Source organism: Arachis stenosperma, chromosome 7 (genome assembly GCF_014773155.1).
Source record: "Arachis stenosperma cultivar V10309 chromosome 7, arast.V10309.gnm1.PFL2, whole genome shotgun sequence".
Taxonomy (NCBI): Eukaryota; Viridiplantae; Streptophyta; class Magnoliopsida; order Fabales; family Fabaceae; genus Arachis; species Arachis stenosperma.
The window spans coordinates 90,208,669-90,225,496 of NC_080383.1; the positions used below are offsets into that span (position 1 = coordinate 90,208,669).

A 16,828-nucleotide genomic window follows, 5' to 3' on the forward strand; every position below is an offset into this window, starting at 1 on the left:
TCGCCAAATACTTGCCGAATTGACGATTAATTTTAACTCGTCAAACCTTTTATCTATTTACTTTATCTACTGCTCCCCAATATGCGCCTCACACGGTTGACCCTAAAACGGCACCCCGGGACTGATCACCCCGGGAGCCTGGCAGGTCATACCCGCAATTAACTCGGTGGTAACGTGGCCCAACCGGCCCGAAATTTTACCAATGTGAGAACGGCAAGACGGGCACAAGCACTAAGGCCGCCCCGAAAAAGCGGTAACAAAAATTACCTAACGAACAAGGCGAAAGGCAATAACAACAACACGACTAGGCGACAAAACGAGTAAAGTATAAGCGACTAAGCATGAGTTATAAAGTATCAAACGGGGTTCGGACAAACAAATTGTTCAAAGCAAACGTTACAACATCTCATTTCCTCGGCATGTCTACGACCTTGCCATCCTTAATCATCTTGAAGACTCCTATAGCAGAGGTGTCAAAGTCGGGGGCCACTATCTTCATTTGAGCCTTCAGGGAATCCTCAGTCATAGTGATGGCATTCTTCCCTTGCTCTTTGGTCGCCTTCAGCTTCTTTTTAAGCTCCTCGACTTCCGACTTCGCGGCCTTGGCCAACAAGACAGCTTCATCACGCTCTTTTTCCATGGCCACCACCCGACCCTGAGCGGAGTTCAGTTGGCCCTCTAGGGTCATCCCCCGCTCAGACAGGCGGGCCACCGTCTCGTCCGAAGTCTTCAACTTCTCGGCAGCAGACGCTGCCTTCTCCTCCGACTCCTTCAGCTTCTTTGCCGTCTCGGACAATTGGCCCTGGAGCTCCTCAACTTGAACTTTGAAGTCGTTATTGGCTTTAACAGAGGATTCGAGCTTCCTTCGAAGGGCCTGCATTCCCGACAACTCGAACTCAGCCTTTCGAGCTATCATGGCCCCCCGGAGCAGTGTTCGGTACATCCACCTTGCCTGATCGGCGAGATCGGTACCCAGGAAGTGTTCCTCCATCCCGGGGATCAGCTGGGAGTCTATAAACTTTGTAGCATCAAAATTTCTCTCCATGATGCTAAGGGCCCCCTCCGGACTAGCTGACGACCTCCTCTTTTTGGGTGTGTGGATAAATTCCACATCACTATCTTCTTGGCGGGAAGCGGCCGAGTGCCCGCCGGTAACCTCCTCGGGGATAGGGGAGCCTAGCTCCTCGACAGGCCTTTTCCCCGCCGCCACAGCTGTCCGCGGAAAAGGCTCAGTCTGATCCTTAACCTCCGCGACAGGACCTTCCGACTTACCGGCCCGATCCTCCGACTTCCCAGCCTCCCCCTCAGCCTTCTCGTCATCACTATCTTCGAAGAAGGTCTTCATCAAGATTTCGAGTCCAACCACAGTAGCAGACATTTCCACTACAACAAACAGCAAAAGCATTATTCGTCAAATCGGGTAGAGAAAGCAAAAGTAAACACATAAGGGCAAGCAAGCAAGGCAACTCACGGATATAGCTCCTGGCGGCCTCCCGTTCACCCATAAGAAGATGAGGGTTCACGGGGTTCTTTTCAAAAATGGCAAAAAGAACGTCGGCTATTTGTTTATCTACAGGCGACAACCTTTTGTACGTCACCTTGATGAAGGAGTTCGACCCCGCCCCGAAACTCCAGTAAGTCGGGATAAGGCGCTCCCCCTCTAACGACAACCAGAAGGGGTGACGACCTTTGACGGGGCGAACTTTGAAATACTTGTCTTTGAAGCCATGGTAGGAGTCCTCAAAGAGGCCAAATATCTTCCTACCCTGGGCAGAACGGAAAGAGAGAAACCCCTTCCTCGCCTTCCCCTGCTTGGAAGGGTTGGTAAGGGTAAAGAAGAAGAGAAAGACGTCTACTGATACCGGCAACTCCAGGTACTCACAAACCATTTCGTAACAGCGGATCGAAGCCCAACTGTTCGGATGGAGCTGAGAGGGGGAAACGGATATCCGGTTGAGGAGCGCCATTTGGAAATCGGAGAACGGTATCCGAACGCCAACTTGTGTGAACATGGATTTGTAAAACCAAATCCAATCGGGGACACGAGGAGAATGGAAATTGAGCTCATAAATACGCTCGTGGGGGGCAGGGACAGAGACCTCATAGTTGGCTTCCTCGTCCGTCCCACCACACAAGTAGCCGGCTTGCCGGAACTCGGTCAGCTCCTCCAAACCCATTTGGTTGGGCGACTCCTTTATATCGTCAGTCACCCAAGCATACGGGTCGTAAGCCGCGCCAGATCCAGAAGACCGGGAGACAATGCGAGGCATACCTACAGCGGGGTACCACTCCGTTAGTCTATGAGGTCGGGAGCCCGAAAAAACTCAGAAACTACACCTTTTCAACTCAATCGTGGCCAAATACGGCTAAAAACTACACCTACCACGCAAATCACCCAAAAACCTATCCTAGAATGGTACCCCTCCCCTAACTCACCTACCCCAACATCGAAAAGCCTTCCGGCAAAAATAAACTAGGCATGCAACGAACACAAAACAGCAACTAAGCAGCAGTGAGACACAGCGTAAATACAAAAGGGTGGAGATCAGAAATTACCTGGAATGATAGAAGAGGCTGGAACAGAAAGAAAAGCAGGAGAAGGCTCGCACAAGAAGTTTTGGATGTTCAGGGAGAGAAGAAGTTGAAAATAGCAAGAATGGGAGGAAGGGAGAGAAGAAACTGTTTAAAAACCACCACAAGAAGCGCGAAAGAAGGCAGGGGCAAAATGGTCTTTGCACGCGGGGTTTTTTCAAATCATTATGAGCATTAAATGCTCAGCGCGAAAAACGAAACGGCAAACAGATGCCACAGCAGGCCAAGAGACGCGCACGCAAGAGGCGCGTTTCGCCCACGAGCAGCCGACCCGACGACAACACACGGACGGAGACATCACGCGCCTCCTATGGCCTTCGCGGCCATCGCTGACGCGTCGGGGGCACTGTTACGGCCTGACCCAGATCTGCGCGGGTCTGCCCGACCCGGGTTCCACCCAGCCCGGCTACGTGATCTCCAACCGACCCGGACACGTGTCCCGTACGGCCTGCGCACAGCTGTAGGACAGCGTCCTTGAGGGTATGGGCCTGTCCTCTCAAGGGGCCCACTACTGACATGTATATAAGGGGGAGACTGGCTCTTCCCCCGAGGTACGTCACATTCTTACACCACCCCCTTTCCGTCGGCATAGATTCTGACAAGAGCGTCGGAGTGTTTTCGCAGGTGGCACCTCCCCTCTCCACACGAAGTGCTCAGGACCTCGCGCACCCAAGACCAGGAGACCACAACCAGACGAGCTTCTCCACCATTCCAAACATCGACCTCCGAGTCCTGACCCGAATCGTCCGGTAGCCGACCTGCCGAACACCACTTATCCACAATGTATCTCCCTCACAACAATGAGCTATAAATATAATTTTTTCAAATTCCGATACAAATTTTGAAATTAAATTTAAATATCCCTTAATTCATAATATTCATCTGTACCTTTCTCCAGCATTGTAGACTTTTGCTGTAGTTGGTCACCATCTCCAACCCGGATCGTTCCTTGTCTGCCTCGAAGGAATGATACTCCGAATCAAATGCTTAATCTCAATAGGAATTGGAGTTGCCAAATGATCCAGGTCCTAAGTCCCATCTCTTCACAAGTTAGCTAATGTAAAATCAATTTTAGATATATGCACATATAGTGTAAATTCACAAAGTTTTTTTAGAGAAGACCACTCATCATATGATAAGGATTGGTGTAAGTATCCGACACCCCACCTAAACCCTTCCTTAAGAACGTCGTGAGCTTTAACTATATTTTCCAAAAAGTCGAGAAATTGTAGGAATGCGTGGTGTCAAAATTATAATGATTCTTGAGGTATTTATGAGCAAGCACCTGCAGGAACATCGTGAATCTATTGTTGAGGCAATCTCAAACCAACTTACCTAAAATTGCCATATTAGCATATTAAGTATCTTTAATACCCAGGCTTCAACCATTTTAGGAGTTGTAGCTATGTCCTACTTGACTAGCGGCAACCCTCTAGTATTAGTTTGACCTTTTCATAAGAATTGTCGCATCAAAGAATCTATTTTATGACAAGCATACTGCGGGAGAAGAGTAATTTGCATGTTATAAACCGGAAGAGAAGCCATAATGGACTTCACCAAAGAAAGCCTTTCCGTCTTATTTAGCAAGCATCCCTTCCAACTAACCAGGTTATCGGATTTTTTCAATAACTTCCTGAGTTGTCCTCCTAGCCGCCCTGTCGTGGCCAATGTTGACACCCAAATATCTACCCAAATCCTAACAGAGTTGTATACTATAAATACCAGAAAGCACATCTTTCCTTCGAGGAGTAACATTTTTTGAACATTGTGCTTTGGATTTATTAAAATTCACTTTCATGCCAGAAGCTCTTGACAAATCGATCGGACAAATCGATAGGAAATCCCAAAGAGGGCCCAAAATCGAGGAACACGACCCAAATCTAAAGGCAGCCCAAGTCTACAGAGAGAAGGGCGGTTCCCTTAAAGATAAGCTGACCTCACCCAAAGATAAGATAAGATAAGATAAGATAAGATAACTCTTTTATCTTATCTAAAAAGGTCACTGTCACACCTCTATAAATATGCTGGAGCACCCAGGTATAACTCATACTCTGATTCTACTAAAAACCTGGTTAATACCCTTGCTAACTTAAGCATCGGAGTCCCTTGCAGGTACCACCACCCTCCGGTGATGAAGGATCAGAAGCGCAGCCAGTCCAACAAGTCGGGTACGACAGCTCCGGCCGTCCCACACCAGCCGGACACGCCAGCATCGACCGACACAGAAGATCTCGTCCGAGATCGACCTACAGTTTCAGGTAACCCTCGGAACAATACCCTAGTAGACTCTAGCTCGGGGTATCAATACTTGTCATTCATAGATGCCTACTCGGGATACAATCAAATCTCGATGTACAAGCTGGATAAAAAAAAAACATCTTTCATCACACCAAGAGCAAATTATTGCTATGTGGTCATGCCTTTTGGGTTAAAAAATGCAGGAGCCACATATCAAAGGTTGATGAATGAAGTGTTTGCACCTCACCTTGGGAATCTAATGGAAGTATACGTAGACGACATGTTAGTAAAAACCAAGGACGAGGACGACCTCTTGACTGACCTCTCGCAAGTCTTCAACACCATTAGGATGTATGGGATGAGGTTGAATCCCACAAAGTGCACCTTCGCGGTGGAGGCTGGAAAATTCTTAGGATTTATGCTGACACAAAGGGGGATTGAAGCTAACCCCGACATATGCAAAGCAGTCCTAGAAATGAAAAGCCCGACTTGCTTAAGGGAGGTCCAGCAACTAAATGGATGACTTGCAGCCCTCTCTAGGTTCTTGGTGGGATCAACATTAAGATCTCTACCACTTTTGTCCTTACTAAGAAAAGAATGCCAGTTCGAATGGACTCCTGAATTGCGAAGAAGTATTTCAAGAGTTTATAAGGTTTCTAAGCCAACCTCCGATTCTGACCCGACCTAAAGTCGGGGAATAGCTCGTCCTGTATTTGTCTGTAGCAGACAAAGCTGTAGCATCAGCTCTAATACGGGAAGATGGGGTCGGGCAGCATCCTGTGTACTTCACTAGCAAAGTTCTACAAAGCTCTGAGTTAAGGTATCAAAAAATGGAGAAGTTTTTGTATGCCTTAATAGTGGCCTCTCAAAGGCTACGACCGTATTTTCAAGCTTACACAATAAAAGTCCGAACGAACCAGCCCATGAAGCAAATACTTTAAAAAACAGACATTGCAGGCAGAATGGTTCAATGGGCTATAGAGCTATCTGAGTTTGACCTCGGGTATGAAACTCGGATGGCAATAAAAGCTCAATGCCTCACCGACTTCGTAGCAGAATATGCAGGAGATCAAGAGGAAGCCACCACAGCATGGGAGCTATACGTGGATGGATCCTCTAATAAAGTCAGAAGCGGTACAGGCATAATATTGGTCAACCAGAAGGGAACTCAAATAGAAGTCTCCCTCAAATTCGAGTTTCCTGCTTCTAACAATCATGCAGAGTATGAAGCCTTGATTGCAGGACTAAAGCTGGCAGAGGAAGTCAGCGCGACCAAAGTAGTCGTGTTCAGCAACTCCCAGGTGGTGACCTCCCAGATCAATGGATATTACCTGGCTAAAGATCCCAATATGAAGAGGTACTTGGACAAAACTCTGGAGCATCTTGGGCGATTCTTGGAAACTGAGGTGAAACACATAACTCGAGATCTCAATAGTAGAGCAGACGTCCTCTCCAAATTAGCAAGCACCAAACCCGAAGGGAATAATAGAAGCATGATTCAAGAAACTCTCCAAAAACCCTCTGTCACAAAAGCAGAGGTTAAGCAAGACATCCTTGAAGTATCTAGATTAGACCTCGGATGGATGAATTCACTAGTCGAATATCTGGAATTCGACATCCTACCCAAAGAGGAGAAAAAGGCCAAGAAAATCCGGAGGAAAGCACATAACTATACCTTGGTGAAAAATATCCTCTATAAGAATGGGATATCCACACCATTGTTAAAGTGTGTCCCGCCTTTAAGGGCAACAGAAGTCTTAGAGGAGATCCACAATGGTATCTGCGGGAACCATCTCGGAGTAAGGTCTTTCGCTAGGAAAGTCATACGAGCCGGGTTTTACTGGCCGACTTTGCAGAAAGATGCCACCAAATTCGTAAAGAAATGTCAGCCATGCCAAATGCATGCAAACTTCCACGTTGCTCCCCCCGAGGAGCTTATTAGCATAACTTCTCCACGGCCTTTTGCAAAATGGGGATTGGACCTATTAGGACCCTTCCCCCAAGCGCCTGGACAAGTGAAATATCTAATAGTGGGAGTAGACTACTTCACAAAGTGGATCGAAGCAGAACCGTTAGCCACTATCACAACCCAGAGAAGTCGAAAGTTCTTCTACCAGAACATTATCACAAGGTATGGTGTCCCCTACTCCATCACTACTGATAATGGAACTCAGTTCACCGACTCCACCTTCAGAAACTTGATAGCCAGTATGAAGATCAAGCACCAGTTCACCTCGGTAGAGCACCCACAAGCAAATGGGCAAGCTGAGGCAGCCAACAAGGTTATACTGGCTGGGTTGAAGAAAAAGTTGCAGGATGCAAAGGGAGCTTGGGCTAAAGAACTCCCTCAAGTACTATGGGCATATCGGACTACACCTCAGTCTGACTCAAGAGAAACACCCTTCTGACTTGCTTATGGCATAGAAGCCATGATACCAGTTGAAATCAATGAGCAAAGTCCAAGGGTGAGCTTCTACGACGAGGTTGGCAACATAAAGGGGCACAAGGAAGAGCTAGAGCAACTCCCTGAAGTCCGAGAACAAGCCCAAATAAGGGAAGCAGCGTTGAAACAAAGAGTGACAAACAGATACAACAAGAAAGTCATTCGAAGAAGCTTCATCCCAAACGACTTAGTCTTGATCAGAAATGACATTGGTGTCAACAAGTCGGGAGAAGGAAAGCTTGCTGCTAATTGGAAAGGGTCATATAAGATAAGTGAAGTCTTAGGAAAGGGATACTACAAGGTAACCGACCTGAGTGGTACCGAGTTACCAAGATCATGGCATGCTTGTAATATGAAAAGGTACTATAGTTAAAAGCGAACTCTATTCCCTGATGTACTCTTTTTCCCGACTTCATGATTTTTTTTCCCAGAAAAGCGTTTTCCTGAAGGGGGTTTTAATGAGGCATCAAAGTGGAGGCTAGGGAAGAGTAAGTCTTAAACTCCCCTAGTAGCAAAAAAGGTACCTTCATCAAATAAATAAAGATCTTTTTATTACATCTCTTTGTAAATTCCATTAGTTATTATCATTATTCTATGAAATGTTCTGACTTAAACTCGAAAAAATGTAAAAATTCCATAACCGACCTAAGTGGTCGGCAGGATAAAACGACGAGGTACAAGTCGGTGTAAAGAGGTTATAAAAGCCGATCATGACAACTCGGAAACATCACGACCTATTAGTTGAAAAAACCGAGAAGAACTGAAATGCATCGCAAAAATAACCTAAGTTATGAACAATTCAAATAAGAAAATTTGAATTTATAAGGAATACGAAAAAGAGATAAAGGAAATCCATCAATAACAAAGGCAGAAGCTGTTCTAAGTCTTTGAAAAAAAATCACAAGTAACTTAGACAAAAGCAGCCTACCCCACAGCGGATTTTTCCAAGAAGAAAGATCAAAAAGGATTTTTCAGAAAGCTCATAAACAAAGCATGACCACACGCAAAGTATACCCAAGAGCCCTTATCCAAAAAAGGGCAAAATTAATAAACGCAAATTTTTGTTAACGGCCATAAAAGGCCAAAAAAGTCAGAAAACCGCCATCTCAAGCAACAAAAATAAAATTGTTCAAAAAGGGGCCCACAAGCCGGGCCCCAAATAGCTGAAATCATTTAAGAGGAAGGATTGGAATCACCGAGGCAAGGTCAGATCAGCAGCAGGGAAGGTTGGAGCAGCCTCGTCAGCAACGGGAGTCGGAGTTTCTGAAGATGTCAGAAGAAACCCCTCTTGTTGTTCCTCACGAGGAGGAGACTCAATAAGCTTTTGTCCCTAGGTCTTCAGTTCAGAGTCTGTCTCAGGACGAGGAGGAGAAATAATAGCCCCATTCACAACAATTTTATCAGGATCCAGAGGAGAAAGGTCCAGGTCAGAAGCAATAACTCCAACCTGCTCCTTAAAAATTCTCCAGGCCTCCTCCGAGCTCCCCCCCACGGAGTCCTCCAAATCCTGATAAGCCTCCCGACCTTTTTCCAGCTCCCGTTGGAGGTCAATGTTTTTAGTAAAGACCCTGATGTAATTTTGCTCCGCCTTCTCCTTGAGGCCTTCCGCCATAGCACAATGAACCATCAACTTTTTCTCCCTCTTGAAGTTAGGTCCGCTCCTCCTTCAGCCCTGCAACCTCCTCTTGAAGCCTCTTCTCTTCCTCCTGATAGAGGACAATCCTCTCCTACAGCTCCTCAACCTTTTGGGTAGAGCCCAAGGAGCTAAGGGGAGTTTTGTCCAAGATATCAAGAAGTTTTGTACATATCCCAGCAGCTCGAACACTCCCCCGAACTAAAATTTGAAGGTGGGTTTGAAGGGAAGCATCATCCATACTAATATGAGTATGGAGGAAGATGTGATTTCGAACGAATCAGGGACCATCAAAATTAGTTTTCCCAGAAAGAGAAGAGCCAGACTCTGAAGTCTTGCGCTTCTTCTTTTCGGGTTCGGGAGAAGGTCGGACTGGGGGTGGGGGGAGGAAGAGAAGAGACAGAGGTAGAAGTTACCATAATAGGGCGAGAAGAGGTCCCCAGATCACGAGGAGGAGGAGGAGGAGCGCCGGCAGCCCTCGCGGCATCAACCCGAGCTCGAGATCTTCTCTTGGCATCCTGAACCTTCTGGTAGGAGGCGTTGGAGCCAGTTTCCACCATTTCTGAAAAAGAAGAGAACAAGTTATTAGTCTACAAGTTGGAAAAAGACAGCAAGTTGGAAACTCCAGAAAACAATAACAAAAAGCTACCTAGCTGAGTCCGCACAAAACTCACAGAACCCAAGAGAAATTTTTTGGTATCCAAATTGGGGCTCTCCCCCAAACATCTCAGAAGAACCCCACTACAGCCTCTTCAACGTTATCTAAATCATCTAGGTCGTACTTCTCTACCGGAGAGGCCTCTAGCCAGTACAGAGGAAAGCGGGGGTTGGAGTTTTCATCAAGAAAAAAGGGATGGTGACCCTCTACAGCTTGAAATTTGAAAAAGAAATTCTTAAAATCATGAAAAGAATGGTCAAAGATAGAAAAAAATTTCCGACCTTGAATGGCCCAAAAAAAATCCATTGTTGCTTATTATTTTGCCCACTAAAGGGCTTGGTCATATGAAAAAGATAGAAAAAGATCTTCAAAGAGATCAGAAAATCTAGCTCTTGACTAACAAGCTGGTAAATTTTCATAAAGCCCTAAGAATTGGGGTGAAGTTGGGTGGGAGCAACTCAGCAGTGATGCAACACACTAATCTCAAAGTCTGAAAAAGGCAGAAGAACCCCCAGGCGGGTAAAAAGGTAGTCATACATAAAGAAAAAATGGGGATTAAAACCAGAGATCCTCCCAAAACAAACCCGGTCTTCAGGGCCCGGGGCTATCAACTCAAACTTGGGCTTATCATCATCAGAACAACAAATCCTATGATGGGTGCGAAAGTCGGTGATGTAATTAGTATCTACTAAGGGACTCTCCTCAAGCACAGTGTCATATACCCACCATGACAGAAACTCAGGAACGGAAGAAGACATCTTTTCCAATAAAAGAAATGGATGAAAAAGTGACAAAGACCTACAAAGAAAAATGGAAAAGGATCAAACACAGAGCCCCTAAAAGATGAGACAGCCTCCCTAAAGAGCTAGAAAACAGAATCGCTAGACCAACGTACTCACTAAAAAAACTAAGAAATCACAAACAGTATACAAACCTCCTCTAAATACACAGAACAAAGTGTCAACGGAAATGATAGAAGAGGGGAATAAAAAAGACTAACCTTTGTATACGGAAGTAAGGAAGAGCAGGGGCAACAATAGAGCAGCACTCCAAGGAGGAAGGCCAAAAAGCTTTTTCTCTGAAAAAGCTTAAGGATTGCAGGCAAGAAGTTTTCAGAAGATGAAAGAAAACAAGGAAGAGAGAGGGAAACGTATTTATAAACACGCCAAGGGTATAAAGGTAAATCGACGCGGTTATTTAAGAATGTGCCGTTACCAATGTAACTGCTCCCACGTGTAAATACAAAAACCCCAACAGACGCGGCATTTGATTAGACACGACGGTTGAGAAAATTTAAATCACGTCGGTTTTCAAATCATGTTGGCTACGCACTCGAGTTCAAATACTCGAATCTAAACTCATAAAAAGGCCCAATCCAAAAATCAGCCTTCACTTCCCCCCGACCTCCTTAGAAGAGGTCGGATTCAACACAGACTCCACCCCAAAGAAGTCGGGCTTGAAGGATAGTTGACAGATAACACTTATTCAAATAAGTAACTGCCCCTAAAATCTCTCAACCCACTTCTAGGAGCCATATCTCAACTACCCTAAGCTAAAGGGATGGTTCTCCACCTTAAAAGGTGGAACTACTCCAACGGTGGTTATTGGTTCACCACTATAAATACACTGACACCCCTCAGGTATCTCTAAGTTCCAACACTCTCTAAACCTGCTTACCCCTTTGCTGACTTAGGCATCAGAGTGTCTTTGCAGGTACCACCCCCTTTTCTTCATACACACAAGTCGGACAGCGACTCCCAGGCGCAAACCAAGTCAGAGCCCACCACATCTAGCATTTGGGCCAACCTTACAAGCCCAACCTGTTAAGCGCAGGTTACCCACGTAACAGATGTCATACAATAAAATTATCTAAACACTAAAAAATTACATAAAAATCTCAAATTACCTTTATCATCATCGTTTTCAACTTTTCATTTAACTCAGAACAGAGTGCTATCACCTAATACCCTTACAACAAATCAATTGTCAAACTCAAATAAATTATGTGAGAAATTGAACGAATTGAGCAATTCTCACCTAAGCCAAACTCTGAGAGGCAGGGATGAGCTTGTTCTGTTTCAACTCTATTTCGGTGAGAGAGGCAACTGAGAAGCTGATGATGATGGTGATGTCACCGGCAGCTCATTGGAGTAGAAGAGAGAATGAGAACAGGGGGCTGAATTAGCGTTCGGTGGAGAAAGTGCAAGACTGGTGAGTGGCTCGCTGGCATTAGTTTGGACCGAGAGAAAGAACGACTTGGACGGTGAGGGTGGCTTGGATTTGTTGCAGATGGTGGAGACAATGGTGGTTTGCGGCGGTTCTGGCGGTTGGAAGTGCAGACGGCGACGATGGCAGGGCTGTGATGGTGGTTTGGAGGTCTCTGGTTCTTGAAGAGGAGAGAAGAAGGGAAAGAAAAGGAGAAGGAGAAAGGAATTAGAGTTTGGTGGTTTAAAACAGATGGCGAAAGAGATAAAAAGAGAGAGAGAGCTCGCCGCGGTTTTAGTTTGCAAAGGGGACCGCCGTGGTGGCGGCTCTAGGGTTGCTAGCAGCGGCGAAGCAGGGGCTGGTGTGAAGGTCATCTAGTCGGCGAAGGCGAGACAGGGAAAGGGAGAAAGAGGGGTGGCCACGGCGGAAGGAGGATGACAGTGGTGATCAATTGATTATTGGTGAGAGATAAAGTATGGGGTTAGTGATGGTGGTGGTGATAAGGTGATGAGCAAATGAGGATGATAGAATGGTTAGTGAGAAGGGAAAGATAGTGTGAATGATGATAAAGATAATTTAGAATTTTTGTAATTTTTCGGTGTTTGAATAATTTTGTTGTATGAAATTTATGTTTTATGAGTATAAATAGTATTTTTTTATGAATAAATTTATCAATATTTTCAACTTTTGTGTATAGAAATAGTAATTTATTCCTAATAAAATAAGCAAAAGCATCAAAATTGATAGACTACATGTTATACTGTAGTGAGGGCTGCTTTGCTTTGGTCTCATCTAGAAGCCAAAGATCATATGAAATATATTAATATTAATTATCGGTTGGGAATGGATCCTCTCAATTGTTGAAAAAAATTAAAGGAGTAAAGTGTAATCTATGTATTCTCTCTCATGTTTTCTCTTGATCCCACTTATAACAATTAATGATAAAAGATCACACTTTACTCTCTCGATTATTCAAAAAAATTGAGAGGATTAATTTTTATTATCGGCTATGCAATATTTCATTGAGTCAATAACTCAATACTCCATAGATTCAACGACACACCCTATCCTTACGTAGTTGGAATTGAATGCCAACCAATATTGGCCCGATTCATAAATATGTGATGTGCTAATAAACAACACAAGGGACGTCAATTTAGATCCCCTTTTTCTCCTATAATTACTGCTTATTTTGATTAATTAATCTCATCATGATTATTATTATTATACTAAACTCTAAAAAAATAATTAAAGGTTTTGAGCTTGTTTTAATCAAGTTGGGCAAGTTGCCAACTTTTGCAAATTATACTCTAATAATTGAAACTATAGTTGGATAGTAAATCACAAATTTCTTAACAGTATATGTGTTTGAGGAGATTAAAGCGTAGAGAAGAAATGATGTAAATATAGGCATCTAGAAGCCAAAGATGCGTGTTGATGGGGTCAGTTGAAGCTCCATTAAACGAAGGATGGCGTCCTTGCTGCTATATGACTTCCAAGATAAGATAGTATCTAATAACTAATTAACGATAATCTGAATATATGACTTCCATATCTCAGGATTCCTGTGACCTTTTATATGGACACCCACTGCAATTCATATTCAACCGGTTATTACGTCATTACATCAAACTTTGCATTAAATAATCTGAATGCTAACACCAATATTTTTAATAGAAAAAACAAATAATTAGTTAATACTAATTCAAATCTAAAGTCATTATAGTCACCAAAAATCCGAAGTGAAAAAAATGTTGATAATTTGGTATTTTTAAATAAAAAAAAATTGCGAGACTACTTTCTAAATGATGGGGTGCTTGACTAATGACTACTATCCTAGTCAAGCGCTTAACTTTTTTTGTTTGAATGGTCGTCTATTTTTTGTTACTACTAGGGACGCATATGATTCGGACAAATCTAAAGATTTGGTTAGAATTCGAATATTTTGGGATTAATTTAGTGTGATTTTATCGGGTATAAGATCAAATAAGAATATCAAAAATAGACCTAATTATTATTTTATGTCAAGTTCGGGTCAATACGAATTTGGCTTCACCTATTCTATAGAAAGACGAGTTAAACCCCAAAATGATCCCTGAGATTGGCGTTTTGCACTAAAATCGTCCCTAAAATTCCAATTGCACCAATTACGTCCTTGAGATTGAAAAAAATGCACCATAGTAATCCTTGACCCATTTTCCATTAACGACGTGATGACATGGCATGATGACGTGGACTGTAAGTGACACGTGTCACTTCATGATTTGGCCACATGTAATGGTAGGGTGTCGTGGTGACCAGTGACACGTGGCATGCTGACGTGGATAGTTGTGCCACGTGTCACAATGTTATTTGGCCACGTGTCCGATTGTGCCACATGTCGCAACAATATTCGTCCACGTGTCATCCATTATGTCATTGTTGTATATGCACCAAATTAGTCCCTCACTTTGTATTAAGTGACTCATTTTAGTCCCTGAAATTGAATATCGTGCACCAAACTAGTCCCTTCACCAATTTTTTCTCATTTTTTCTATAAATTCAAAATTCTCAATATTTTTGAATACATTAATTTCAATTCTATTTTTCACATGTTCTTCAAATAAAAGTGTTTTTATAAAATATTTTTTCTCTTGCGAATACCCTAATCGCCGACTTGGAGTTGACGTGAAGGCTTTTGAAGCACCTTCACTACCATCTCCGACCTCTTTCAGTACTTTTATAAAATATGTTTTTTCTTGCGGATACCTCTAATAGCCGCAGTCTTGGAGTTGACGTGAAGGCATTTCAAGCTTCCATCATTACCATCTCCGACCTCTTTCGTCTAGACTGCAGAGGTCAAAGGTGGTAGTGAGGGTGGTTGAAGTGCCTTCAATCTAGCTCATTTATACATAACGAAAACGTGTATTTCATAAGAAAAAAATGTTTATTTTAATTATTAATTTCTTGTTAAAAACACATGTTTTTTTATGAAAAAAATGTGTCTAATCAATCATATAATTATTTTTTTATAATAACATATTTATATATTACAAAATTTACCAATGTTAAATTATTAAAAAAAATTATATAATTAAAACTAAAATCTTAAAATTTTTTATAAAAGCACTTGTATTTAAACGATATATGAAAAAATAGAATTGAAATTAGTGTATCCAACATATTAAAATTTTAAATTTAAAAAAATGAGAAAAAATTAGTGAAGGGACTAGTTTGGTGCACGACATTCAATTTCAGGGACTAAAATGAGTCACTAAATGCAAAGTGAGGGACTAATTTGGTGCATATACAACGATGGCATAATGGATGACACGTGGACGAATACTGTTGCGACACGTGGCACAACCGGTGACGTGGCCAAATAACATTGTGACACGTGGCACAACTATCCACGTCAGTATACCACGTGTCACTGGTCACCACATCATCCTACCATTACACGTGGCCAAATCATGAAGTGACACGTGTCACTTACAGTCCACGTCATCATGCCATATCATCACGTCGTTAATGGAAAATGGGCCAGGGACTACTATGGTGCATTTTTTTCAATCTCAGGGACGTAATTAGTGCAATTGGAATCTCAGGAACGATTTTAGTGCAAAACGCCAATTTCAGGGACCATTTTAGGGTTTAACTCATAGAAAGACTAACTAAGATATATATGTTTTAAATTAATTCTAATATTATGTTATATTAATTTTAAATTTATTCTTTTATGTTTAATCATATTTGTTGAATTAAAAAATAAATAAATAAAGTATAGACTTAAAATTTATGGACCAATTCAACTTCAAGTATGGATATCAATTTCTTGGTAATAAGTATATATATATATATATATATATATATTTTAAATAAGTATATCATAATTATTTGACATAAAATTTATTAACACTTAGACTTCATACGATCTAGATCCAATTTTAGTATAACTCAAAAATAGTGTGATTTCATTTTGTTTAAGGCCGGATAAAAATTTCAAATAGACTCAATTATTATTTAAAATCAAATCCAAATCAAGACAACTCTAATTTTATCCGACCTCACTTGCACCCTTAGTTACTACTCTCCAATCTTCATCCATACATCATACATGAATAACTTCCTTAGCCGCCTCATTTTAATTCAATTATAATACAGGAAATGCTTCCATAAAGACACGTAAAACGTCTTTTTGTAAAGACGCTTACGTGCCACATTATTATTGGACGTATTAATAAATCGATTATTTTTGAATTTTTAACAAATTAAAATAAAATTGATTTTTTATAACAATAACAATAAACTCAATTTTTTTTTCAGGAATCTAATTGTATTTTTAAATTTTTAGGAATTCAAACGTCTGTAAAACAAAAAGTCAGAGATATATTTGTCTTTTTATCAAAAAATTTAAAGATATTCGATTTAGATTGTGTAATTCGATCGGATCAAATCGGGTTTAATAATTATAATACAGACAATTGGGTTTATTATTGTTGCTATAATAAATCGATTTTGTTCTGATTTATTAAAAAATAAATTATTAACCGGTTAATAAAGATGTCTAATAATAACATGACACATATATACATCTTAAAAAAAATATTTTTAATGTCTTTATTAAAGTGGTCTCCATAATTATAATATAATATAATAATCAACATTTTTTTTCTCTTTTCTTTCACTTTTAAAATAAAAAATAAAATAAATATGCAAGTAAATAGTAAATAGTAAAAGTAAATGGTTAATTTGAAAGATCATTTATGTTCTAAATTGATTTCTAAAATTTTGTTTAAATCAAATTTATCTTTCAAAAATATTTAGTCATATTAATCGTTATGTCTAGAGATGACAAAAAAATCTACATCTACAAATATGTACGAGATTATTCCACAATGGATAAGTCAACAAAAACCTGTAAAATTCTTCTATTTAATACTATAAAAAATACATTGGCCACTTTGAATACTTTTATCCACAGTAGTAGAATGTTTAAATTGAGATATATTCATTAAAGAAACAATCAATAAAACACTCATACGTACATTCTCATTTTATGTACATTTATACATAAAAG

General features: G+C 41.4%; 1 protein-coding gene across 1 annotated transcript; it reads left to right on the top strand.

Annotated features, from left to right (window-relative positions):
- Positions 1 to 5,792: 5,792 nt before the first annotated feature.
- Positions 5,793 to 7,772, top strand: LOC130940113 (uncharacterized). The gene is made up of 3 exons (XM_057868164.1): positions 5,793 to 7,038; positions 7,255 to 7,590; positions 7,705 to 7,772. Exons 1-3 carry the CDS (start codon positions 5,793 to 5,795, stop codon positions 7,770 to 7,772), a joined length of 1,650 nt encoding a protein of 549 aa, XP_057724147.1.
- Positions 7,773 to 16,828: the final 9,056 nt, after the last annotated feature.

Excerpts from the sequence above, each read along its gene's own strand:
- LOC130940113 (XM_057868164.1), top strand. The coding sequence starts at position 5,793 with ATGGTTCAATGGGCTATAGAGCTATCTGAGTTTGACCTCGGGTATGAA. Across the intron at positions 7,039-7,254 it reads CTTCAGAAACTTGATAGCCA|AAGCCATGATACCAGTTGAA; the intron begins GTATGAAGATCA and ends CTTATGGCATAG. Across the intron at positions 7,591-7,704 it reads CAAGGTAACCGACCTGAGTG|AAAAGCGTTTTCCTGAAGGG; the intron begins GTACCGAGTTAC and ends TTTTTTTCCCAG.